This window comes from Leucopleurus acutus, assembly GCF_964270905.1.
Source record: "Leucopleurus acutus genome assembly, chromosome: X".
NCBI classification, from domain to species: Eukaryota; Metazoa; Chordata; class Mammalia; order Artiodactyla; family Delphinidae; genus Leucopleurus; species Leucopleurus acutus.
The window spans coordinates 126,850,638-126,878,439 of record NC_139148.1 but is presented as its reverse complement, the minus strand read 5'-3'; the positions used below and the strand labels follow the sequence as shown (position 1 = coordinate 126,878,439).

Below are 27,802 nucleotides of genomic sequence, written 5' to 3'. Positions count from 1 at the left end.
TTTTAATAAACCTGTCAATACAATTTCGTTGTTAAAAAAACATTTGTGACGGATTAGGCTACTCATATTGAAAGAGAAGCACCATGTCTATATCTTTAGATCTTTCACTGAACTGCAAACACAGCATCAATAACTGCTTCTCAGCTGTAAATGAAAATGGAGTCCAGGTTTAACCCCTCATTTTCAGGAGTTCTTTTAATCCCGAGAAACATAAGAAGAAAAATGGACCAAAAGGAAAACTGCAGGTTCAGTGGTATGAGGGGCGAGGGTGTGCAGAGAACCCCACACCGAGGCACGTGCAGGAAGCCCGTCCTACTGGATCGTGCTGTGCTCAGGCCAGACCCCAGGGGACTCGTCACAGCATCGCTGCCTGCCGTGCATGACTGGGTTGAAAATGGCAATTCAATAACTGTTGTATGGAGAAGGCCAGGGTTGGGTTTCATATTTATGATGCCAAGAGTGGCAGCTGAGAAGGAAAATGCAGTCAGCTGGCTAATGGACATCATGGAGACCCCCATATCCCAACCATGCTATTGTTTTAAATTTTTATTGAAATATAGTTCATTTACAAAAAAGAATATGTGTGTGAGTGTGTGTGTGTGTGTGTGTGTGTGTGTGTATAATTGAATCACTCTGCTGTACATCCAACCCTGTTATTGAGAGCTGACTTCAAAAACAAAACAGAAAATACTGCAACTCGTATGTTCATGCAGACTAAGTTCAAAACATTGCATCCAATTCAAACACTGTTCTGGAACATTCCAATGTCCGATGTCAACTTTAAGTAATTATTTATTTTCCATTCAGGGGAAGTTCCTGAGAGAAAACCAAGGTGAGAGTAGAGTGTCACAGCAGACCGTTATAGCCTTTCTCCAGGGCACAGTGAGAACTCAGAAAGAGAAATAAGAACTGCGATCCGAAGGTATGACTCAGCTCTCCACCCATGTCAGTCCTTTGAAGAAAAACTCTTTTTCAGAGACACATAATTCTCCTGGAGGACTTGGTGCAGTGTCGTTGGCAACCTGGCCTTTCTTCCTGGGATGTCTAGGTTAAAACTTGTCAGAGCTCAGAGGGGAGGAAACGTCATTCACACCCAATGGATGTCTTTTGGGTGCAGTTAGGACATTCAACCCAGTTCCTAGCAGATCCCTCTGGGCACCAAGGCCAAAATGAAGGGCAAGATCTATTTACCAATGGACCCCAAAGAGGGGGCTTCCAGTTAATGTTTAAAAGGGCCATAAGGGAGAACAACCTCCGATCTGCGTAGCGTTTGTGGCTCTCAAAGCATTTTCTTCTACACGATCTTCATCTCGTCCTCACAGTACTCCAATGCGTTAGGCGACAGCACTTTATTCTAGTGTACTGGTGAGAGATCTGAGACTTTGAGATGTTAGGTGACTTGCCCGATGTCATGCAACTATTACGTGACAGAGCTGGGATTGAAGCCCAGGCTTTTCTAGTCCAAAAACCATGCTCTTTTTAAACCATTTAAAAAACCTGAAGTATAGTTAATTTACAGTTTGTATTAGTTTCAGGTGTACAGCAAAGTGATTCAGTTATACTTACATATATTGTTTTCTAGATTCTTTTCCATGATAGGTTATTACAAGATATTGAGTAGAGTTCCCTGTGTTATACAGTAGGCCCTTGTTGTTTATCTGTTTTATACATAGTAGTGTGTATCTGCTAATCCCAAACTCCTAATTTACCCCTCCCCATCGCCTTTGGTGACCATACGTTTGCAAAAGCCATATGCACTCAACGACCACACTTACAGTTCCTCACGGCTAGGTGCACACAGCTAATACACGTTAGGACCAGACAGAATCTTTTCATTCAAGTTGGCCACAGACTGGCTGTTTACCAAGTAGCTAATTCAGCAGCTCTCTTTAACATCCCATTCCTTACAAGAAAAGGGAAAGTAATGGATCTAGTGTCTCAAATATGAGGCTTTTTAGATCGTCACTATAGTAGTAACGATGATGATGATCTGATGACGGTGATGACGTAAAGTAGTGAGTACTTCCTACGTGCCAACCATCGTGTCAAATGATTTGGCCTGTATTCACTCACTTAATCACCGAATCCTCACTATGACCCAGTGAAGTAGTGCTACCTCTGTTAACCTCCGTTTTACAGATACTTAGGTCTTGAGCCCAAGGTCAACCAGCAAGTGACAGAGCCAGGATTCAAACCCATTCGACCACACGCCTGTGCTCTCTCGCTCACTCTCCTCCACGGCGCCACACGACTGATGTCCAAGCCACATGGACACAGCTGCTTCGCCAACAGTCCCAACCGAGGGAGCAAAATGCGATGGGGAATGTGGAGAGAGAGCACGCAAACTTCTAACAAATATTTTCTGGGTACCATCACCATGGCTTTTCCACTGAAACTATGGGCATATGTGATTGAGCATCTCTGACTTTAAAGAATCACCAGAAGGTAAAATATCTTGTTAAAAATATATTTTACATCCCCGAGTCTCTGTGGCCGACAATTTGGCATCTTTCATTTGTATTATTACGCTTCTCCCCTTCAGGCTTCCTGCTGTATTTTCCCGTTTGCAGGAATAATACTTAGCATTTAAACACATCCTAATTGTTCTATTGGTGTCTGTGCACAGGACCCGCTCAGCACGGCCAATACTGCCGTCGGGGGTGCTCGTGGTGGGGCAGGGAGAGGGGAGAGTGTTCTGATTACGAGAGACTTGGGACTGAAATGTCGAATTAGAAACTGACACATCTCAACCCCGTGTTTCATTTTCATACGTGCATTTGCAATGATTCTCTTGGGATGCTTTATGTTGTAAACCATAGCATTAGGTCTTAAGAGCTTTGGGGAAAAGATTGGTGTGAACTCACCAAATCTGGGCAATTTGGGTGCAATGATTATGCATGAGATGATCTGAGGATGTCTCCAGAAAGCTAATGGCTTTCTTATTGAACCACACGTGCCTGAATGTAGCTACCAGGTTCTGAGAACGTTTCTAAGTATAATGACGGCTCAAACCAATGGTGTGGTCTGGTCCCTTGGACACATCATTTATTGTACCAATGCATTTGTTCGGATGCTTTTCCCTCCAATCATCCTGCCGCAAATAGATGTGGCCGGAGATGTGATGGTCCCATGTGGCACCATGTTATCTCACCTGGAAAGAAAAAGATTTTGGTGGTTCCTCAATAAGTTAAACATAAATTACCATAGGACTCAACAATTCCACTTCTAGGGGGAAGAATCAAAAGAACTGCAAAAGATTAAAAGATTCAATTCAAAAGAACTGAAAACAGGTGTTCAACAAAAATATATACTGTATACACAAAGGCTCATGGGAACTCTATCTGCAAAGCCAAAAGGTGGACCCAAATGTCCATCAACTGATGAATGGATGAACAAAAGGCAGTATATATCCATATGACAGAATAGTATTTAGCCATAAAAAAGGAATGGAGCACTGATCCAGGCTACAACATGGACGCACCTAGAAAACATGATGCTAAGTGAAAGAAGCCAGACACAGAAGGTCACAATATTGTACGATTTCATTCAAACGAAATAGGCAGATCCACGTAAATGAGTGGTTGTCGAGGGCTGGGGAGTAACTGCTTAATGTACGATTTCCTTTTGGGGTGACGAAAATATTCTGGAACTGGTGTTGGATCCACAACCTTGTGAATGGACTAGATGCCACTGAATTGTAGACTTTAAAAGGGTGAATTTTATGTTATGTGGATTTTAACCACCACGACAAAAAAAGGAAAATGGTGTCAATCCACACATATTTGAAAAAGAATACTGGGCTTCAGAAAGCCAGGACTCACCAAAACTTGCTGTCACTGTGGCCTGCGCTACCGCAAAAGCATCCTCTCCCGGCCTTTGGGCTTCGGGCTTTGTAACTAGTCCTGGAACTCGAGGGCTCATTTGCGAATGTTTATAACCTTGCTCCCGCTTCTTGCTTCCTGGACCCAGCTAGGGGGAAGTAAGCTGTCATTTTGCCTTACCTCAGATATCCCAGTTCAACCTCCCCTTCAAATGAGAAGCTCTGTGGGGAAGGCGTGGCAGGCTAAGGGCCGCGGGCCACAGAGAGCTTCTCACTCACCAACCGGGATTACCTGAGGGCCTCGGCATTGACACGGTCACCTCATACATCCTAAAACCCCAGATGATTCAGGCCAGCTGACCCGATGCCACTTCTTCAGGTAAAGACAGGAAATAACAACTCGAGAAGCCAAAAAAGGAGACTGCGCTTGTGTAATCACATAGAGAAGACGCCAACATGCAAACTCTACCTTCACTTACTGTTGATGACTTGCTTGAAGCATTTTCATTAAAATGTCATCTTGCATCTGTCAAAATCAATGACCTAGGACTGGGGGGGAGGGGTTATTTACCATTATAATGTTTTTTTTTTTTTTTTTTTGCGGTACGCGGGCCTCTCACTGGTGTGGCCTCTCCCGTTGCGGAGCACAGGCTCCGGACGCGCAGGCTCAGCGGCCATGGCTCAGGGTCCCAGCCGCTCCGCGGCACGTGGGATCTTCCCGGACCGGGGCACGAACCCGCGTCCCCTGCATCGGCAGGCGGACTCTCAACCACTGCGCCACCAGGGAAGTCCCATTATAATGTTCTTGTCACTGGCATATTAAATGCAGAAAGCAGGAATGGCAGACACGGGAATTTAAGTGTGCATTTTACATTTGCTCTGGAGTCCATGACCCAGGTAGGAAAGGGACTGCTTGCATTCAGTAAACGTACCACAAGCCCCCTGGGAGACGACTGTGTTTGTTCTTGATAAAGCACCAAAGCTGCAAAGATGCAACTTTTACATATTATCCAAAATGCAAGCAGAATAAAGCGGAGAAAGTAAGGGAGAGGGAAGTTTTGGCTACGTAACAGTGAAGAAGTACTCAATTTTAAAATTACGCGGAATGGTAGGAGTTCTCGTGCGGTCAAAAACTGTAGATGAAAATGGAGTAGATAAGCCTTGAAGGGTCTTCCCTAAGCCTTTTTCTTTGCAGGCTCCTCAGAAAATATTTAGTGAATATGGAATTCTGTATTTGTTAACTATCTTGAAACACTAGTGCACGAGCATTCCTTGAAACACCCTGGTTTCAGTTTTATAACTTAGATTTCACGGTAGAAAGAACATGGTCAGGTATTGGCTTTAAAAAAAGGCGATCCTTCTGTGTTCCTTATTTGAGGCTCTCAGCACACCCAGGAGGACCCCACACGCGAGACAGTTTTCTGTCCCAGAGAAAACACATCAGCATCACTGATATCACACGCTACACTGCCATTCTCACGATTCATACATGATACCTAGCTTTCTCAAATCAAGAGGTGCAGGCTCATTGGAAATGCTGAACACACACATTCTTGCCATCTAATTTGGCGGTAAGTACTGTAAATACTTGTGATGCAGAATGGAAGAAAACAAGGCGGCAGCAAGTTTTTGCCAAATGCCCTTTGCCTGAAGGTTCATGTGAGCCGCAAGCTGTTGGGCACTGACGGTCAGCTGTGCCCTGAAGTGGCACCCCTGGGAAAGGTGAACGGAGCAGTCACGTTTATACCCTAAGGAACGAATGAATGAGTGTGGGCGCTAGGCCTCGTGGTGGAGTCACTACAGGAAAGTTACACCGCACTCAAGACCACACTTAGTCCAGGAGAGGGAAAGATGTGAAAGTGTGAGCTGCTTCGACCTGTTCCAGGGCACTATGCCTGCCCTTGCTTCTCTCCCTCTCTCCAAAGTTCACAGATGAAGCGGGTAGGCTTCTGGAGGGCAAAACCATTCCAGGTCCTCTAGCTCCCTCCCCGTGGGTCCCAAACCGAGCCCTAAACTGGTCCTACCTGGTAGAGCTCAGTGGCAGTGCACTGAGTGGTCAAGGTCTTCACGGGTTCAAGGTCATCTTCATCGCTGCTCAGCTTAAGGTCGTCTTCAAGCATCCTACAAAAAAAGCCGAGTGGCATTGACGTTAAAAAGCGTCTTTTCTAAATCATCCTCAGATACATCTTGTGACGAGGATAAAATATTGGAGCTCCAATCTGACAGCTGCAATTCTGTCAAAGGTGCAGAGGGAACCAAGATTCTTTCAGCTAATTAGATATTTGAGCTCTTATATTTCTGTCAGACTCTGCACACATCCTGCCTCTCTACCTTCCCCTAAATCAAGGGGGGGAAAAAGCACTATTTCAGCATCTCCAGAGATGACTGGAGTCTATATATTTTTACTACTGAAAGTGTAATAAATGTACAGATCAGTCAGTGTGGAGGTGGAACGTGCCGGTGGATCTCTACAGGAAAAGATGCTCGAAGTCTCCCATGAAAGAATAGGGGCATGACGGCAGCCCCCAGCTCTAGAGGTTGTCGTCAAAGTCTGCCGGGGCTCTCCGGATGGCAGAGGCAAATGGCCCGGTGAATCTCCACTGCCTTTCCGTGTCCCCTGCACAGTGGCAGCTCGGTGGCCACAAAATAGCTGGGCGAGAAATGGCTAGTCATTAACCTTTTGATATATGACCCATCTCTTCCCGTAAAATTTGATCCCAGAGACGTAAGCCCATGATGTGGATAAGAAATCTTTCTCTCCTAAGGCAAGGTACCTGAAAAATACGAGTGGTCTGAATTTGGGTGATGAACTATAGCACTCTCAAAATTGTTTATTGAGCACACAGAGCCTTCTGTTTCTATGGGGATATTAATTCCAGTGCCACCCGCTCTCCAGCTCCAAGTCTGAGCTACTGCAGGAAGAGTGACTTATTACCTTGAATTCCAGTTACACTCCTTTCAAAGACCAACTGGTGTTAATATTTTTTATTTCTTAAACGCAGGTTTAGACCTCATCCCCAGCCTCTCTGGACTGATTACTAGTTTCTGAGCACGCTTTGCTCTTTCTTGCTTCCAGACTCTGCGTCAGGCTCAGCTCCCAGGCTAGAAGTCCCTTCTTCAACTCTGGAAGTCCTATTTTTTCCTCCACGGCTCAGTCAGATCCCACCTCCGCCACAAAAGCTTTTGAGGAAGAATCCCTCTTCCCTCTCCCCACCCCAGCTCCGGCTGATGCCAGCTCCAGCTGTCCCCCGAGCACCGCCCCCAGTTCCCACGTGCACAGGCGCGGTACCTTATCTACCTCTGCCTTCTGCACAGCGTCTTCCCAGAAACGATACAGTCCACCAGCCTCATTTTGCAGACAAGCAAAGAAAGGTTCCGAGAGGCCAAGTGCTTTGCTCAAGGTCACACAGCTACTTAGTGCTAGAGCCCGTCCTAAAACTCCCACCTCCTGATTCCCACCTACGTGTTATTTCCAGAAGGGAAGCTGGAAAGCGAAAGGCAGCTTCTAATTTGATAAATAGGGGAGCGTGTTATGTCAGAGGTTATGTCCAAATGTTAGAAAGAGATTCAGGTCAGAGTGGGTTCCAGAAACTCTCCAAAGAGAGCCCAGCTCCTCCACTTTCACGCTCAGCCACATAAGACCAGGATGTGTTCACTGAGGTCTGAAACCCGAAGACGGATATAAAGGATGATTGGTGGGAAGGACAGTTGTTAAGAGTTGGTTTCAGATAAACGAAATTTGCAGGATTTATGACTGTCCTTCAAGAGACTAATGGATGTTTGGAAGATCTTAGAGGAGACAAAATGGATCTTGGCATTGCTTTTGCAGTTGCGGGCTTATAACTCTGAACAAATAATTCTTTACAGCACATTGTGCTACATGAAGACAGTATCATTCTCACAAGCTTAGAACTCAAACATTTAAAAACAACCTATGCTGGGCTTCATTTTCTGTGTGTGTACGTGTGTACGTGTGTGTGTGAATACAGTGTTAATTTACACCTAAGTGTTCAGCAAAAGAAATGATAAATGATTCTCACCCTTTAGAGGATCCATTTCTGTGTCAGGGAAGGTGCTGAGTATTTGACCAGCAGCGTGTAATTTGTGATTTGGACCTTACGAAGGAAGTTCCCATAGTAATAATAATGATTAGTCCCATGTTCCAGATGGAAACACTGAGGCCTAGGGAGGTTAGGGAACTTGTTCCTGGTCACACAGCTCGGAAATCACGGTGGCAAACATGGAACCCAGACCACCTCCAGCCAGAACTTGAGAGTATATAATGTATTCCTAGAGGATGCAACTTACAAAGGACAGAATATGAAATAAAATCAACAGCAACAACAAAAGCCCCACAAAATAAAACGAAACATATTGACCTGGGATCCAGATGTTTGGGTTCAACTGCGGGCGAATCATAAACTCTGATACCTTGGGTAAGTCATTTGCTGTCTCTGTGCCTCATCTGTGTCCCCCATCCGTTAAATGGGATAATAATTAAACTTTTTCACACGGTGGTGGTGGTGAGCATAACACGAATTAATGCATGTGAAATGCTTTATGAAAACGCAAAATAACGCAGGGTATCATTTATTAGTTTAGAAACATCACCACAGTCAGAAATAATGTACAGCATTAATACTGTTAGCAAGTAATCACAAGCCAACCCTTAGTGAGATTTTGCTCCTCTCATTTTAGTTTGCCAAGCAACCTGAAGGTAAGCCGTGGTGACTCGGCAAACGTGTCAGTGTCTCAAAGCTGGATCCACAAACGGGCTCAGGGTCTTCAGGCTACCCTCCTTCAGTTAGAACCGAGCGTGGAGACCGGAACTCAGCACTTATTTGACTCTCCAATCAGCTCTGTAAGATCTTAATATGGAAATGAAAGACCCTCCAATGTACAGCTCTGGAAGTAGGCAGTCAATCTGTACGGTGATTGACATTAAACCTCTCCCGTGCAAGAAGCCTGGTACGGATCTGGTTAATAAAGGACAATCTGGTGCATAGATTCAAGTCCCGGCAAACACAGATCAAGGAAGTCACCGGGAAGGCAAACTAATGCGCTCTCTCTGGAGGTGTTAAGCATTCATTTCATCCCACCCCTTCCCTGACCTATTAAGCTTTATTATTGAATCTACATGGACTTGTTTGCGTTTCCATCCATAGCTAATGCTGAACATTACTCTAGGGAAAGTGGAGGATTATGAAAGATTTGGGATTTAATTATTATAGCACCACCATTCATGCCCATTGCGGTTGAGGTGGTCTCGGCAGAAAAAATGGTAATCTCTTTTCATGAGGTTATAATTCCATAGATTCAGCACACACCGGACAGCCCCAGATGTGAACAGACCATGCTGACGTGAACATGTGCCTACGCGTGTGGTCGTCAACAACAACAACGACTGTTCTTCCACTTTTCAATTGGATGAAAACAGAACAAAGCAGCCCTCCTTAGTGACTTCGGGTGTTTGTTCCGGATCTAGTGGTTCACGAGGTCTGCCTTTGTGCGAAAACTCTGTTTTTACTTTTACTATGACTTGTCATTTCTTGAGTATTAAGAAGTAAAGTAGTCCATAAAAACTGTGTCAACAAAACAAAGTCCTGGTCCTAGAAAAGCTCCAATACTGAAAGTTGGGGCAGATGAGATGGAATGAACAAAAAGAAGACTGGGGAGGGCTTGGAGGAGAAAGGAGAGCCATGTTCAGGGTCTTCTCTGTTCCTAATGCTCTGGGCCTCGAGCTGATCCTGGTGGCCTCAGAGGGCTCTTGGCACTGGGACATCCTAGGACACTACGGTGTGACAGGCCCCATGTTACTTATAACTGTAACATCTGCTCTCCAGAAACATTGCTCCTTCACAGAGCGGAAAGCTTGGGTGATTTTGAAGAGGAAAAAATAGAGAGCTAGAAACATTATTCCGGAAGGTTCTATGGAAATGAAGACTTTAGTTGTGGCAGCGTGAGCCTCAGAGCAAGGGCTTGAGAGCCAGACAGACCTGAGTTCAAATACTGGATTTTTCTAATGGGTTTGCTCTCTTGAACTAGTTAATAAAACTCTTTGAATCTCAATTTTCTCACATGTTAAAATCAGTAACAATAATACCTACTTTGGAGAATTTTTGGAAGGATTAGAAAAAGAAAGTTTATACAAATTGCCTAGGAGTCAATACAGGTAGCTATTGCTTTCATCTTGGTTATTATTGCTATTGTTGTTATTATTACCTGAGCAATAGAGTTTGGAACAATTTTTTTTAAAAAGCTCTGGTGGCGACTCAAAGACTGGCAGAGGCACCGGCTAGCAGGCATCATTGGAAGCCCCTGACCGGGTGAGGAGAGGTTCAGAGATCCTTAAGGAGTTTGGAAAGTTTCTGGGCTTGGATTTATTCTCTAGAATGTTCTAAACACATCATGGCTGTTTGGGGTTTCCTGAGATCCTCCCAGAGTGCCTAAGATCCCCTGGATATCTGAAGGCCAGTTGCAAGAGGAAACACCCAGACAGTTTCAAGCGAGAGTTTAAAAAAAAAAAAAAGAGTGGCTCTGACGTCCTGCTCCTTATAGCTGTGGAGCGACCTGCAGATTCAGAGAAAGGGGCCAAGGAGGGCCCCCACTGGACGCTGTGCTCACCTTGGGCACTGTCTTTGGGCCTGCCACCCTCAGGAGGCTGTTCCAAGACACACGTGAGGTTAGGGAACTTGTTCATGGTCACACAGCTCGGAAATATGTAACCTTTGTATGTAAGACTGGGCTTCGGGGGCTGTTAGTTGACACGGAATCCTTGCTCAGAAGCAACCTTCCGAACCCTGAGTGGTTCTCCGGGCTTGTAAGCCTACACAGTGCCTTTCTGTGAATTTCAAAATGGTGCCCCTCTGGGCAGACAGCCCATCAGGCGCATTACTCATTATGGGCTGGATTCCAGCTTCCAGGTGTCAGTGGAGGTAGCTGCCATGTTGGTGGCTGATGTGCAGATGGACTACGGCTCTTACCGTTGGAAGTGCCTAGAGTGCTACTTGTCTCACCCGTCACCAGGTGCAGATACCTACTACATCCCTAAAGTACGGCCACAGCCTTTGTCTGATGCTTTTAGGCATTCGTTTCTACTGTTCAGTAGCTTTCATCGTTTTGAGTTCTGCCAGTTAGGAGTTGCCCTGTGCTGTCTTGTAGCTTCCATCTAGTAGCCTGAGCCCTGTTCTCTATAAGCCACACTGGGAGACTGGACGTGGAATGGGGATGGGAGGTAGAGCCAGTGCTGCTATTTCCATCGTGCAGGGGAGGGAAGGAGGCTGTTCCGGTCAGGTTCTAGGCTCTCAAAAATTGAGAACCATAGCTTTTGTCCCAACTATTTTGGGGCTTTCAGAGGACTAGCTTAAATGACCATTGTCCCCATAAGTATTCAGAGCTGATAGCAATCAAGTGTTTTGTTGTCGCCTTTGGCTCCAATGAATAACACAGCTGAGGTGGGCTGGGTATCCCAGAGAGTCTGGGGGATGCCTGAAGACCTGAGTCTTCTTGTCAGGCAGCCTCTTACCGTGGGCCCTTTTCTAGAATAGTATCTTAGTCCTAGTGACTCCTTAAAGGACACTTCCTCTTCATAAAGTAGGCTGGGAGGAATGAAACACGACCTGATGAGAATCGCTCACGGAATTCTGTATTTACCTACCTAGCGCTCTGTAGTCTCTGCAGCACCGAATCATTTGTGGGTAGTAAGGCAGGTGACGAGGAAGAGGCTGTGATATTTTTCAAAGTATTCATTCTGTTTCCCTGACGTGAAGGGGCTCAGGCTCTTTTCTCGGGCGAAGCTGCATTTAATTTTCTCAAGGTTTTAACTTAAAAGTCAGATTCCGTGACCACCCCACTGGGGATCCTGGACATTCTGAGTCTGAGGGCTGAGGCAGTGACAATAGTTGGAAGATCCAGACTATATTCTACGGAGATAAATCTCCAAGATCTATCAGGTGGGACCTCTAGCCTGGTGTCTCCCAGTGGGCCCGCAGCCTGGGTCCAAACTAGATCATGCACCCTGCCATGGGCAGACAGACCAGAGAAGGAGACCACAAGATACCTGTAGCTGCCGGCGTTCTCAGGGTTTCAGAAAGTGGGCATCTCATGTGCTTACTGTGGGTCCTGAACAAGAGGACTGAGAGTTCCCTTAGGGACCATCTCGTCCAGGTTTTGGCACACTGAGGCCTTCAGTCCAAACTAGCCTTCCCTCTGTTCTTGCACTGCCTGTGAGTGAAGATGATTGGTTTTCACATTTTTAAATGGTTGAGAAAAAAGCAAAAGAAGAATAATATTTCATGAGATATGAAAATGATATGGCATTCAAATTTCCTTATCCGTTAACAAAGTCAAATTGGAACATACCACACCCATTCATGTACATATCACCTGGGCTCTTGTGCCGCAATGGCCGAGTTCAGTAGCCGTGACAGAGAACACAGGGCCCCAAAAGCCTGAAATATTTACTATCTGAGCCTTTACGTAAAACAGTTCGCTGACCCCTGCTGTAAACCAGTGGTTTTCAAACTTTCCTACACACACGAATCCTCCCCTGCCAGGTGAACTCTTATAAGAAACCCATGCTTAAAGATTAAAGCCACGGCGCTTTGCTCACAGCCAGGTTGGGCGACCTCTGGGGTACCCCAGGGATCAGATGAACGTCGTGTAAAAACAATCATCTGGTCGAGTCTTATTTGTTGGAGGTAATTATGGCCCCACGGATATTGCACAGGATTTAGTTAGAGAACGCGAGTTACTTAACCTCTCTGGACCTCAGTTTTTTCCTCTGTGCAATAGGAATAAAAAGAATATCTATCTCAGAGATCCGGGGAATGCCGAAGAGTCTGTTTGGCTCGAGTCCTGAGTACAGACAAGGCAACAGTAGGAAATAAAAGAGTAAATATCCTGTTTCTAGCTGCACGTGTGGTATACATGGATTTATATCTACATCGCATACATAAGCCAAAGCTAATAACGTGAGCCTTCATGTATACGACTATTGACTTGTATCAGACTGCCACCTCTTCATCCTTGGACTTCCTTAGAATCGATCACATAAATTCAGCACAATACCAATGTTCTGCTCCATGGGCATTATTTTGAATTTGAGTTTCATTTTCTTGGTATATTTCTCTGGGTTATGTAGTTTTCTCTGAATGTGGGGACTCAAGTTATCATGCAAATGACAGACAGCCTAACAGAATTCAGTTGGCTTGCAAGAATGTTACACACGCCAAAACACTATTGTATCAGTTTTTAGGGGTGTGTGTAAAAACATCTAAGAGTGGATTTCCCTGGAGAAGATCGTAAACGAGTGAAGCAACCTGGACCTGAAAACAGCTGCTGGGATACTTGCAAAGGGGACAAGAGAATCTTTTGTTTTAAAAACTGTCCCGAGGATGCATCGTGATAGTAGATGGTGCAACTCTTCAGTAGGACTGTACGTGTCATCTTGAATGAATTTCCTTTGAGTCATACTAGGTGATATGGAAAGTCCTCCATGCGGAGTAATAGGGATTCACTCAAGACCATTTACTGGGCCTGGTATTTGCGGGTGAGACAATGTTGCACAGTTTTTGGAGCTGGGCTGTGCTGAATTTAAGCCCCAGCTCTAAAACATACTGAGTGTGGACTGGGGCAAGTTACCTACCATAGCTTCAGTTTCCTAATCTGTACCATGGAAACAATAATAGTACCTATTTCAGAAGGTCGGTATGAGGATTAGATGAGATTGTGTATGTAAGGTGGTTGGTAAACACTCAGTCACTTGCCATGACTGTGCTTGGCCCTGGGGTGGCAACTATGTGGATGACATGGTCCCTTCCCCTAATAAACTCGCACTTTAAGAAGCACAAAGACCTGATAAACAAACAATAACAATGTAATGTTGTACGTTCAATGTCAGAGGCACGTAAGAAGGGACTCAAAGGAGGAACGTCGACGTCTACCCGGAGAGTCTGGTGAAGGCTACCCAGAAGCAGTGGCCTTCGAGTAATGCCTCCAAGGCAGAATGAACTGCCAGGGAAGGAAGGAAAGAGCAGCCTGGGGAGAACAAGCAGAGGAACCAAGAGACCTGAGGTTTGGGGAAGAGTGGGGTGCTTGGTCTAGCTGGAATATACTACATGTCGGCACTAGGGAACAGGCCTGAGTCTAAGGAGGTAGTTGGGGTGAGACCGGACCTTGCCTTTGCTCTAAAGAATGACGGGGAGGGGAAAGGACCACGGTTTTTAAGCAGAGGAGGGACGTGGAGAGCCAGAGGCAGAGATCTCTGAGAGCAAAGAACCTAGATCGACGGGAAGAAGGAGGTAGCACGGACACCTGTTGGACCACCATTGTCGTAGTCCAGGGAACAGAGGGTGGTGGCCTGGGCCAGGGCACTGACAGTCAGGTTGGGGGAGAGAAGGGACCAGGTTCTACAGACACGCTGGCATTAGAATCAATGGAACTGGGACACTGACGGACGATCCTCTCGTCCACTGTCTTTCCAGCCACTCTGAGGGCACTGAGCGTATGTCACGAACTCTGCCCATCTCCAAAGCACACACACGCTCCCTCACACTGGGCTGGCCCTCTCTCTTGATGAGCGTCCCCTCCTTGTCCCACGGCTTGGCTACCTACACTAGGACCTTGGCTACCAGGGCAGAAGGAGTGTCTCTCGTACTCAACCTTTCTTTCTGGAGACACATCTCGCAAGTTCCATTCCCGACTGATGAAGCGAGGCAGATTTCGTTCCATGAAGGCTCCTTAGAGCGACCACGGCTGATTAGAGACTAGAGACCCCTGTGGTTCCTCCCAAAGTACCTCCCAATCACACAGGGTACTTCATTACTTGTCTCTCCACATCAGCTCCTAATTGGTAAAGGATTAAGTAAAGAACTCCTTTATCAAGCTGGTCCATTAATCTCCATCTAAGGAAACTCTTCAAAACAACTGAAATATTAAGTTGCTATTAAGCACCCTACAACCCGTGCCTGCTGACAGCCCCTGTGTCTTCCATTAAACTCGATGGGAGCTGGGGCCAATTCTTAGTTATGTCTGAGGCACTGCAAATGCTCAGCCGCTGATAACACAGCACTTTAGCTTGGAGTGCATTAAACTGTTTTTCAAACCCCTTTCTAGAGAAAGGTTGTCGAGAAGGGATGTTCACCTGAATTGACACAGCAGATGGGATTTCCTGGAGGCCGACGCATAAAGAATTCACATTTTCTTTCACATTGTTTAAGCACAATAGTCAAACCTGACAATTTAGGCCCATCTAAAATCTTGACAGCAATGTTGCCCAGTTGTTTATGAAAATCCCACCTGGTTTATAGGCTCAGCTCTTTCTGTTTCATCTAAAGGACACCCTCTCCCAACACACACACACACACACATACACACTCACTTTTGTTTAGGGTAAAAGGAGGCAGACTGTCTTATAACCCATACTGACAGTGTTTCGACCCTATAAAATCCTACAGCTGGACTTTCTTGGGGCACACGGAGCCCAGGGCCCCCGTGAGCATCCCATCAGGTGAGCATAGGTGAGCACCTGTCATGCACACGCATACAAGACAGGGTGAGGCCTGAGTGATCTGACTGGCAAAGATCCAGCCAGTCGCTCTTCGAGTCAGGCAGTCGCGTACTTACATAACGAAAGTAAGGAAGGTGCGCCAGCTCTGCGGTCCTTGTCCCACACACCAGAAAGGACACCACTAAAACCAGCGGGACCCGATGACGGCAGAGCGAGCTGTACGATATTCTGTGATCGAGGAGCCCACTCTAGACTTCCGTTAAGAGGGTTTACAGGCGAGGGAGTGGGACAGAATGTTCCATACCTCATCAAAACCTAGGAGGCAATTGTGTCATCACAGGCTCCCAGAGGAGATGGGGGGTGGGTGGGAGACGGCCTTGGAGTACACCCTCAAGGTCTTCTTGTGCCCTCCTGTCCTGGGACGATCGCCAGGTGTTCTGCCAACACTCAGATTATCTGTGGCTCAAGCCTCGTCCTATGTGGCCTATTGGAATACCTGCGGGGTGTCCATAGCGCCACAGCAGAGCTGTTTCCCTACACTGCCAGACATCCTAGTCAGTGGCTCACTACTCCTTAGGGGACCTGCTTTTCAGATCTGGGACCATGCTGAACACACTCATTTACTAAGGTTTCACGTCAAACGTGCTGCCTACGTTGAAGTTCTAACAAAGGCTAGGAAGAAGCTTCATTACCAGAAGCAGAACAATAGCTATTGCACTTGCTTCTCTGCTAGGAGTGACGAATGTGGGCTGAGCTAGCCATAGCTCCAGTCCAAGGACACACACCTTCAAGAACTAGCCAGTGTTCAGCATCCTTGGAGACCAGTGACTTGCCTCTTTGCACAGCCAGCTGAGTTGCATGTGGCTTCTCAGCACAGGGCAGGGCTCGTTGCAGAGCCTGAGGCTGCTCTGTAGTCAGAGAGGCCCAGGTTCAAACCCCCACTAGCTGTGTCACCTGGGATCAAATCCGTTGAACTTCCGTGAGTCCCTTGGTGAAAGGGGGATCCTAACAGCATCACCGTATAGGATTGTTCTAACTATTAAATGAGAGAACCCTAACACACAGGAATCACCCCCATCTTTGTCATTTATTGTGATTCTTGGACCAAGAGAGTTCAGCCTGGATTATCCTGAACACATCAGATGTCACTTTTATGCGGAAACAAGTAAAATTAGAGAAGTGTGTGTTCTCACGTTAAAGCAAAAGTTGCAGGAAGGAAAAGAACTGTACCCCAGCCACAAATAGCTTTTGCATGTCAGAGGTAGAAGTAGATCAATATTTTGAGTACAAAGAGAGTCTATTAATATTATTATATCCACTTTTTCAAATCTGTAAAATTCAAATCTACATAAAATACCACTGAACTGCAGATCATAAAATATTAACCTACCAGATTCCAGGAGTGCCTAAACAGTTTGATATCAAGATGTCTATTTGTACGCTACATCACGTCATCAACAAATAAAATGATAAAAAACATATGATCGTCTCAACAGACGCCAAACACACACCAGATGAAATTTCACACCTATTCCTGATTCAGAGCTTTCAAAACTAGGTAGAGAAGGGTACCTCCTTTCTGGGTAAGGACTGTATAATGGAAACTGTCAATCTAAAGGTACGTTTAGATTGTAGGTAGGTCAAAAGGTTTAATCATTTTTTAAACATGTATTTTAAAACAAAAATGGGATTGCAGATGACTGCTTCAAGTGTTTCTAAAAATCTGTATTAATATTGATTCACCGGGTAGGCAGAAGGAACACAAACAGACTAATATCATCCAATGACACCATTTGTTCTGATAATTACTCCAATTTAAACAGTTTTGAGGCATCACATATGGCTTCCACGAGGAATTCTTTCCATGTAGGTAAAGACAAAATTAGAAAGTCACATGAAAACCCTCAGTTTCCACTTCCACATTTCATAAAGTATTCATCATTTAAAAACACATCCCCATTTTATTGGCATTCGTATCTGCCTACAAGCTTCCTAAATGCAGAGATGCTGGGTAACACGATTGAAAATGTGATCCTATTGTTTTAACAAAATGAGAATTGTTTTAGAAGGGGCTCCACAATGTCTGGGCGTCTATTTCTCTAAGTAACAGTATGAGGCAAGCATTTCCCCCAGGAATTCAACATTTATGTTGATGCATTTGGCTGCAGAGCCAATCCTGCACTGGCTCTAATACAGAGGAATTTTCTGAACATTTTGAGTAATGGGACTGAAATAATTTAACGGCTCCTTCTGTGCATGTTAAATTAGTTGCATGATATATTTAGCTTTTGCAGAAAACTTGTTTACACTATAAATTACAGCACATGGCATAATCACATTGATGCGGAAAGCCAGCCATGTTGAATCATTTTGGCCATCTCTCTCCAAACTTCAACTTGGTGCAAATGAATTCTCTGTGGCTCACCAACACAGCGTGGGTGTTTCTTAACACTGGGACCCTGATGAATCCATGTAAGGCCATCATCTTAGCACTGCCACTGTCTCCATAGGAAGAGCTGAATTTCTGAGATGGGAAGATTTTCAAGATAAGCGAGTGGCATACAGATCCAAATCATTATGTACTACCACTTATCAATGGATTTAGGAGGGACTGACCTTCTGATTCTGAAACACAGAAATAACCCAGGTGCCTAATGATTAAGAACGCTGGTAAATCTAATCTCCTAAGAGGGTGACACTATATAAAGGCGAGAGCAAAGATTTGGGAGTTGCACGGACTAGGGGTCCAGACCGGGCTCTTGCATTGACTAGCTGTGCAAATGTAGGCAAACTGATTGACCTCTCTGAGCCTCCATAATTCGGTCTCGAAAACAAGGCGCCTGATATCTACTTTGCACGGATTTTGTGAAGAGTAATGTGAAAAGGTTGTGAGTGCGTAATAAACGTTACCACTTCTATTATTCCCGGTATTAGGACAAATTGGATCCTGGTTCGTATACCAATGCGTTCAGAAGCAGCATTAAGAGAATTCCTGCAGATGAAATCACCAGCTCTCTTGCTGAAGAAAGCAGTTACAGCCGCAACAGAGAGCCATCAGTAGGTTTTACATATAGTAGGTAAACATCTTAAGAAACTGGAGATCTATTCTTTCATGATGTGGCTTTAGGTAAGAAAGCGCCAATTCTGAATACTTGCCTCAACACTAGGCTAGTTCTATCCTGTTATTCACAGACTCACATGCGTGATAGATGGGTAACTAGCTGTCTAGATAGAGAGACAAACAGAGAGGTATACATGTAGATATATGGAGAGTGGCAGATCTTAATACCGGCCGGGAGTTATCAGCTCATTTCTAAAACTTTAAAGTGTATTCAGAACAAAAGTATAATCAACCGAAATAAAACAGCTCCAATCATTCGAGGAATAACATGTTAGTCAATTCAAAGCTCTCTGAATGTCACCCAGTTTACACCCATCAGATGTGAACTGATGCCTCCAGGGCTCCCACCTTGCCTCTGTTTCACGATGAATCTAAGTTGGCCGACCGTAGCTGGTGATCACAAGACTTATGCAGGTAAGCTCAGAGTGTGCCAGACATTCACTTTGCCACGTGAGTCCATGGATCACTTCATTGACTCTTTCCAAGAAATCTGGGAGGCTGCACTTGTATTTTCCGTTTTTAGGCAAGGAAACTCAGGAAAGTTAAGAAAAGTCTCCACAGAATGGGAGAAAATAGTTGTGGGTCATATATCTGATAAGAGTCTAGTAACCAGAATATATAAAGAAGCCAGGAAACTAAACCATAAAATGACAGGTAACGCAATTAAAGAATGGGCAAAGGATCTGGATGGACGTTTCTCCAGGGAAGATATACAAATGGCCAACATACAGATGAAAAGATGCTCAACATCATTAGCCATCAGGAAACAGACACAAAGTGAAAACAACCAAAATGCCCATAAAGTGATGAATGGACAAACGGGATGTGGTCTAGCCAGAGAATGGAATACTATTCAGCCATAAAAAGGAACAAAGTACTGGTACAGGCTACGGCATGGAGGAACCTTGAAAACACTGTGCTGAGCGAAAGAAGAAGCCAGACACAAAAGACCACATATTGAATGAGTCCATTTATATGAAATGTACGTAATAGACAAATCCCTAGAGAGAGAAAGTAGATTACTAGTTGCCCGGGCTGGGGGGAGCGGGAGTGAGGAATGACCGCTCATGGCACAAGGTCTTTTTGGGGTGATGAACACGTCCTGGAATTAGAGAGTGGTGATGGTTGCACAACTCTGTCACTACCACAGACCACTGAATTGTACACTAGAATGTGAATTTTATGGTACCTGAATCTCAATAAAGCTATTATTTTTAAAAAGTCACATGGCTGGGCAAGTGGGGGGACGGAGAGCTGGGATGACAGCCCCCAGCACCTGCCTGGTGCCAAAGCCCACGTCCCTAACCACTCCACTCACTGCCCTGCTTGATAGAGATTAATGGGAGGTCTTAGGTGCATTTCCACTTGCATCTATGGAGAAAACCGCCATGAGAAAAAGGGCTATTTTCCCCCCACATAATCCCTTTCTCCTTCCATTTTTCCTGTGTTAAAACTGCAATTGAAACAGCCAGCAGAAGCTTCACCGGGGAAAAGGGCTTTGTGTTTTCCAGGAGAGACAAAGCATTACATTAAAGAGACGGCTGTCTGGATGGGGCGGGGACCAAGCCCAGAAACCTTTAGCAAACATGCTCTATCCCTCTTTGACTTCAGAATTTCCAAACCTGAGGCTAGTAACGAAAGGAATCCATCTGCACAGAGGTCCCTCTCAACAGGACAAATCACCTGCCCCCCTCAATGAACCCATGGGCCGGCATGTGTATGATGTGGCCTGACAGTCTGGATGAGTTGATCTGAGCGGACATCAGGACCGATGGCGGGAGGCTCACATTCTAGCGAGGTGAGGATGCAGACTCGGTCCTCAACTAATCATTGTATACAGGGAAAATGGGGCTGTGAAACTCCTTTTCCGTATTTCGAGGTGGGGAAAAGGTGTTAGTTCTTGCTGGGCTTCTGTGCAGTCTGCCCAGGACTGCGGCGGTTTCTCCTCTGTGGAGGCCTCTCCAGGTCCGGGGCTCGGATACCTAATGCGTTTTCCAGATGCTGACATGTGGGATTAGGTAGCCGGGCTGCTAACAGGGCCCAGCGCTGGTGGTGCGGCTCCTACACTCATGCAAATGTTAGATCACAAAGCCAATTTAACCCGGGGCTCCCCTGAGCTGAGAGATAATTTGCCTTTAATCCTCTTCCGCTTGTCTATGGTCTAACTTCCCCATCTGTAAAATATGCCCACACGGCTCCTGTTCACGCAGAGGGAGTCCCCGGCGCGCGCACACACACACACACACACACACACACACACACACACACACACCACCGGTAACACTGTTTCCAATCATCGACTTTCAGAACTTGACCCAGACCTTGAACCCGACCCAGACCTTGCTGCCATCTCCGCCATCCCCTTGCATCACCCCCAACTCTTGCAACCCCGGACCTGGCCAAGGAAAACATCCAGGGCTGCTTCGGGGAAGATGCCCCGCCCCCTCGTCCGCCGCCCTAAGCAGGGGCTCTGTCCATATGTGGAGTCTTTGGCTGCCCCCTCGGTTTGGGGACCACGAGGTAATAGGGGTTCTCCCCTCTCATTCTTCTTGCCTTTTGCCTTTTTAATCGCCCACCTATCAGGGCCAAATTGCCTTGTCACTGGCTGCGGAGCTTGCCTCTGACAGAGATAGCTGCTACTGTTAATAGGCACCTTCACTCGGGCCCATTTCACTTGCCTCACTCTGACAGCCTCACAATAGCCACCTTCCCTGGAAAGAAAACTGTGATTTAGTGGAGAGAGAATGTGGGACAACAGCTTCATCTGCCTCTGGGTCTCCAGTGGGTTCTCTTGACAGACTCCCGCCGCAGAGCCAAAGATGGGACAGCCACGGGGAAACAGGCCAGTCAGGGGCTGGGTTTGGTTCAGGACGCCGGCAAAACCAGTGGTCCAGATCGCTGGCTAAGAAGGTGAGGGCTGCTTCCTCTGAAGGCTCTGTCTCCACAGGAAAAAGTAAATCTGTTTGTTTTTTCCATTACTTTCTATATTGCCCCAGTAGCCGGCTGAGCAGCCTTTTCTTAACTTGGTAATTGCAGTAACAATGTTATCTGCAAAGTACTGCTTGCAGATGCGGCCTGCGTCAGCTCCCTAAACCCGTGTCATTCTGAGAGGGTGGAAGAGAAGGGAGCCCAGAGGTGGCTTTCCTGCGGTGGAGGGCGGGCGGGGGGGGGGGGCGGCGGGCAGATTTCACGCTCCCGGGGCTTCCCACTGGCTGGGATGGGACAGAACCCAGCAGCCCATCGCTACGTCCTGCCATCTGAAGGAGCCCATTTAACAAAGGTCGTGAGAACTGCTGCCATTCACAAAAGGCAAATTCAGGAAACAGGCTGGTTATGCATTGAACTGGGTTCCCCCCACCCCAAGTTCATATGTTGAAGTCCTAACTACCAGTACCTCTGAATGTGACCTTGTTTGGAGACAGGGTCTTTACAGAAGTAATCAAATTAAAGTGAGGTCATGAAGGTGGACCCTCATCCGACATGACTGGTGTCCTTACAAGAAGAGGAAATTTGGACACAGAGATACCTGTAGATGGAAGGTGATGTGAAGAGATATAAGCATAAGACGGCCGTCTACAAGCCCAGGAGAGAGGCCTGGAACGTATCCTTCCCTCATAGCCCTCAGAAGGAACCAACTCTACCCACACGTTGATCTGGGGCTTCTAGCCTCCAGAACTGGGGGACGATGCATTTCTGTGGTTGCAGCCCCCCAGTCTGTGCGACTTTGTTACGGCAGCCCCAGCAAACGAATACAGGATTATACCCCAGTTCCCAGGGCCCCCAAATACGTGCATTGGGGGCAATGCATTCATAGCCCAAATAGCTGTGTCTTCATGTACTCGCCTCACCGTCTGACGACATGGGGAAAGAAGCAGTTGGGCGGGCGTGACACAAACATGTTTGCCAAGAGAAGGTAGCAACCAAGGGGAGTGGGGAAGGGAGGGAAATCCCAGTGACCAATTTTCTCAAGTGGAAGATAAGTGAAACTCGGGTCATCTGAGCCTCTTGAGTTGACAGAGCGTCTCCAAAGCTAAAATTTAACCAAACTCCAGGTAACTCTTCACCCTGTTTAGGAGGTCGTCTTCTACTGAAGTAAGAGTATAATTGTTACTTTGCTCGGTAAGCCGCACTGATTTCGCTTCTATTCTTGCCAGTTGTAAGGCTGAATTTTGCTTTCGGTGACTTCTGACAGTGCCATCCGAGGGCAGATTCAAACTCTTTAAATGAGTAGTAGCTTAGAACGGAAAGCGCTCCTACGCCATGATTTTTGTCCCCTAGAGAGCTTAAAATGTCACCCTTTTGGCACACACTTGGCAGAAGACCTCAGAATAAGAGGTGAGTCACACAGCACAAGAGGTCAAATGCCAGAGGGCATGACATAAATGAAAAGCCCAGAACAGAACGCAAGATAATCACTGACGCCGGAGGCACAACCAGCAATGGGGCTTATTGTTTCCCAGCCAGGAGTGAGCGATCAGGGGGCTGCAGACACGGGGCTGCTTGGGCTGCCCCGAGCCGGCCATCCCGCCCGCCTTCCCCTCCTGTGCCCGTCCCCCTGCAGTGGCACTCCTCCTCCTGAGCTGCCTGCTTTTCTGCTCTTGCCGGGGAACGTCACCCACTGCCCTGCATCTCACATTTCCATCTTCAGCCCAGACATTTTCCTGAGCTCTGGACTCACAAATCCAGCTCTCTGCTGGACAGTTCCACCACCATGGCCCGCAAACGCCTTGCGTCCAAGAAAGCTGAAACTGAACCCATCGTCTCTAGCCTGCTCCTCCCCTTGGTTTGTTTCATTTAAGTATTCATGCATTCATTCATTCAGTTTGTTTCATCTACCCGCCCACCCATCTATTATTGTGGTAAAATACACACAACATAAAATTTACCCTTTTTAAATGTACTATTCAGTGCATTTTAGTACATTCACGATGTTGTGCGGCCACCGCCATTATCTTGTTCCGGGATATTTTGAACACTCCCAAAGGAAATCCCGTACCCTTTTCCTATCACCCCCATTCCCCCGCTCGCCAGCCCCTCCATCCCTCCCTCCAGGTTGCCTCTAGGCAACCTCTAACCTGCGCCCTGCCTCTACAGATTTGCCTAGTCTGGACAATACATATAAATGGGGTCACACAATAGGTGGACTTTTGTGTCTGGTCGCTTTCATTTAGCACAAAGTTTCCGAGGTTCACCCGTGTTGTCGCATGGATCAACAGTTCATTCTCATGCTTCGTTTTTGCCTTTCTCCATAAGTGTCACCATCCGCCCACATTTCCAAGCAAGAAAGCTGGCAGTCACTTAAAAATGTCTACTCTATCCCTCAGCTCACGTATCTTATCAATCACTCACTCCTCCCGATGGGACCACAGACCATCCTTTTCTGGTGTGTCTACTCTTCTCGATCGCTACCTTGTTGCAAGCCTTCAGCACCTCTCGTCTGGGCCACAGCGATCTTTCTACAGCATGACTCTGGCCATGTCGTTCTCCTGATTGAGATCCTTTGAGGGCAACGGAGGCCACAGTCTCGGGAAATCAGTGCTGGGATGTCTGGAATCTGTAGGGTGGTGTGGCCTTGAGGGAAGTGCGGCCTGGGGCCTCTGGACGAGGTTGCTTTAAAGGGTCTGGCAGGGGCTGGTGGTCGGGGGTGCTGGCACCGGGACATATCGAATGAGGTCTGGGGTCAGCATCACAGCGTGCTGACTAGGAAGGGCTGCCCGGTGCTCCGCGTGAGAAAGTGAGAGGAACCTGGGAGCATCGCTTGGGCCTGACGGCACCTACTTCTCCACTCAGGGTAGGTGTTCGGTGAGAAAGGAGATGCCTTGAGGGGCACAGGGCGGGGGAGGAGTCGAGGCCCCTGGCTCTAGGGCTTTGCCTGGGGAGCAAGGGGTAGTTATACAGCATCCGGAGTGCCTTCCGGCTGGGATGGTCAGGTGTTCGTGTGCCACCCTGAGGCACTACAAGGTGTGCCACACGAGGCACAGGCCAGGATGAAAGAGCAGAGATCGTCTGCAGCACTGCCAGTTCCTCCGTTTCTATAGCACGTGGACACATCAGAACCCCACATGACCTCCGGGTCGCCAGCTGGTACTTGAAACAGGACTGTTCACATGAAAGAAAATACTCTGGGGCTCATCTATGTGCAGGCCTGGCTGATCATGAAAGGCTATTTTAATTGTGTTAGTCGGGGATGGACTCTGTTCTGCTGATACAATCTGGCTCTCCTGAAAGTTGCTCAGTAACCGAAAGGCCCTGCTTGGGGAGAAGGCTACCTGGCTCTGCCAGCCTGAGGCTCGAGCCTTCCCACATTCCTGCCACCAGGCTGGTGCCTCTAGCCGCTGTGGGTCTTCCCCAGATGGGCTCTTCCCCGGAGAACTGCCCTTGGCAGACAGAGCCACCTGGCTCTTGGATGGGAATCCCCCATCCAATGAAGGGACGAAGAACGCCCCGTGGGTGCGGGCTGAAGTCAGGCAGCTTGCTCGGCTGGCTTCCCCCGCTCATCCTCACTTTCTTCAAGGTTCCTCCCTTACCACGCGTTCTCAGGAAAGGCCATCATGCTGCAAGCATACGAAAAATCTGTCGTGTTACTAAAAACGGCTTGAATCCATTCTTTGAGTTCCTTATTAGCACTAAATTGAATACATGCAAAAATACCTACTTTTGCATAATTCCCAAGCTTGCAATTATACAGCGAGGAGCATTTGCAGAAACGTAAAGCATCTTTCCACAGAGCTTCGCTTAATATTTATTAGAACACAGTCACAGGCTCCTTCATCCCACACTGACTCTCCGTCAGTGGAGAGTCGTTCTCGCGATACTTCAGCCCTCTTACAAGGCTGGTGGTACTTCCCATTTTACAGATGCAAGTGATTAGAAACAGAGCATTGAAAAGATGTCTCACACAGCACATCACAGAGGTCTGTGCCAGTACAAAACATCTTCTATGTTCTATACTAGTGTGAACATCTAGAATGTGCTCAGATTCTTTTTCTCATCCTTAATACAGCCTCTTTTTTTTTCTTTTTGCTTCTGCTTCTTTAAGCAGGGACAAACAAACCAACAAAAAAGTGCCTGTCACTCTATCGTATTGTTTTTCTACTAATTACACTTTATTTAATTAAAAATAAAAGCTAATGTATATCCTAGGCAAAGAATCTTACTGAGTTGACAGCTTAGAAATGTGAAGCCTCTCTTTGTTTAGGGGCACAAATACTCCTTGAAGGCTAAGAACATAAGTTTACCTACATTGCCCTCCCCTTGTCCTGGAAAGAACAGCTCTGGGAGTCAGCGGGGGGCGCCATAGAAATAACCTTGTCAATCCTTCCCTGCCAACAAGGGTGCTAATTAGTGCCAATTAAGAGCCTCATTTTTTTGTCTGTGGAACATCTGTCCATAGGCATTGAACTCAAACCCCCAACTCATTTTATCAAGCCCCAAAATATCAGACAGCGATTCACTTTGGTCCCTGCTAACGCAGCTTGATTTTAAACTCCTAAGAAGTTCCGAATCCTGTTCCTCTCAGTCAGGGTCAGCTACTATATTCTTGTACACTCTCACTGTCATTCATATTTACCTTATTTTGACAAAGATGAGTCTTCGTGAGGTGTGAGATGCCCTGGTCAAGAAGAGAAGTGGCAAAGATAAAACCACGGGAGACCCACGTTTCTGGCTTACCCTATAGTCTGCCTCTTTTTTTTTTTTTTTTGCCTCATTTTTTTAAAAGCAATGTATTGTTACCTAGATAAATGGTCTTTGTTTTGTCTTTTTTTTTTTTTTTTTTAATCCTGGTGGGGTAAAGGCCAGTGTAAAATAGCTTCTTTTTAATTGAACCTATTCTGTGTACACAGTGTGTCCATAAAGGCGTCTCCATCATTAGCGTTTGGTCATGCAAATGAAGGTGCCCCGCTGTTTCTTTCTCCCTTTATAAAGTGCCCTTTCAATCAATGTTTGGGACAGGACAGGACCCTTGTGACTTGCAGCTTGTTTTATTCTGTGTGGCCACGAGAGGACTTTCATTCATCGCAGGGTAGCTTTATAATGACACGTTATCACGGACAGTACCTAGGCTATTTCTTCCTGCTGCAAAGAACATGGTATATTTTCTGAGTTCACCGCAGACTGGGAAAGCTGTTCATTTCATCTGGCAAAGATGCCTTTAATTCTGGTGTTTTTCTGGATTCTATTATGAAGCTTTTGTCCTTTCACTTCAAAGTAAACAAACACGTGTACTCATTGATCTTTAGAGGACTATCAAATTTTACTGTAAAACGCATTATTGCCATATCATTGTCTTCAGTTCTCTAATAATGTTAGTTCACATTATTCAATTTGTAACCCGCCTCGTGCAGTGAAATGTCATGAGTCTTCTCAGAGTTAGAGTCTCACAAGAAGTAGAAAAATAAATTTATTTAAAACAAGATGGAGTTCTGGCTGCTAACACATTATAAATTGCTCTATTTTAAATGTCTGAACTGGGCACACTTAAAATACAAGGGCATATTTCATTAGCGTTTATGCAATTTTTCAGGCGACTCTTCCCAATGTTACACTCATCATCAGATGAGAGAGCTTGTCAGGAAAAATTACACTTAATGGTAGTTAATGGTGGCGAAATTCAATGGACTTGTTTCTATTTTGTTTTACTGTTGCTGGAAATAATGAAAGTATTACATGAATAACCCTTATGTTGCTTGCAAAACGTGTCCAGTTCCAACGGTAGGTAACATAAAGCTTTATCTGATTGATGAGACAATCTATGTAAACCTATTTTTATGTCTTACTTGATTCTCGCCATTAGCCTGAGCTAGGAAGTAATTCTGAAATATATCTCCCAGCAGCAATTTGCTGCACAATTCCAAATTAATCTGCATCAATCCATACCTGTTTCTAGGACACTGGAACGCACGTTCGTGAAAAAGAAGTACATTCAGACTGCTGTCCTGGTGGAATTTGGGGGAAAGTCAAACCACTGGGCTTCACCTCAAATAGCAATGCTTACCTCCCCAGAGGCAACACCCGTTGTCTCTACACCCCATCAACGAGATGCCTAGTTCTCCATTGCTAAATCAGAAGTTACAGACTCATGTCGCTGAGCTGGATCCCCAACCAGTTGGAGTTGGACATCCTTTTGAAAAACCATATCGGTTACCCATCCATCCACTCGGGCCTTTCAAGGTAGGCCAACTGGCAGAGTGACATTCGATCAGTATTCTGCCTGCTCCTCTCTGAGTTAAACGTCCCGCATCGCCATGCACCAAATGATGAAGACGTGGTCTGAGGGCACTGGACCTCAGCGAAGGACACACAGTGCAGCATCAGCGAACCTGTGAGCCCTGGTTTGATACTTTTCAATTTG

At 46.2% G+C, this 27,802-nt stretch overlaps 1 protein-coding gene across 5 annotated transcripts in view; it reads right to left on the bottom strand.

Moving 5' to 3' along the window:
- AFF2 (ALF transcription elongation factor 2) overlaps positions 1-27,802 on the bottom strand; it is a gene marked incomplete at its 3' end in the record, with an annotated part of 487,225 nt that overhangs the window by 95,904 nt on the left and 363,519 nt on the right. For all 5 annotated transcript variants that reach the window (XM_082865217.1, XM_082865220.1, XM_082865216.1 and 2 more), the window contains one exon: positions 5,845-5,941. In XM_082865217.1, the coding sequence (XP_082721343.1) occupies positions 5,845-5,941 (97 nt within the window). The remainder of the gene's footprint in view (positions 1-5,844; positions 5,942-27,802) is intronic.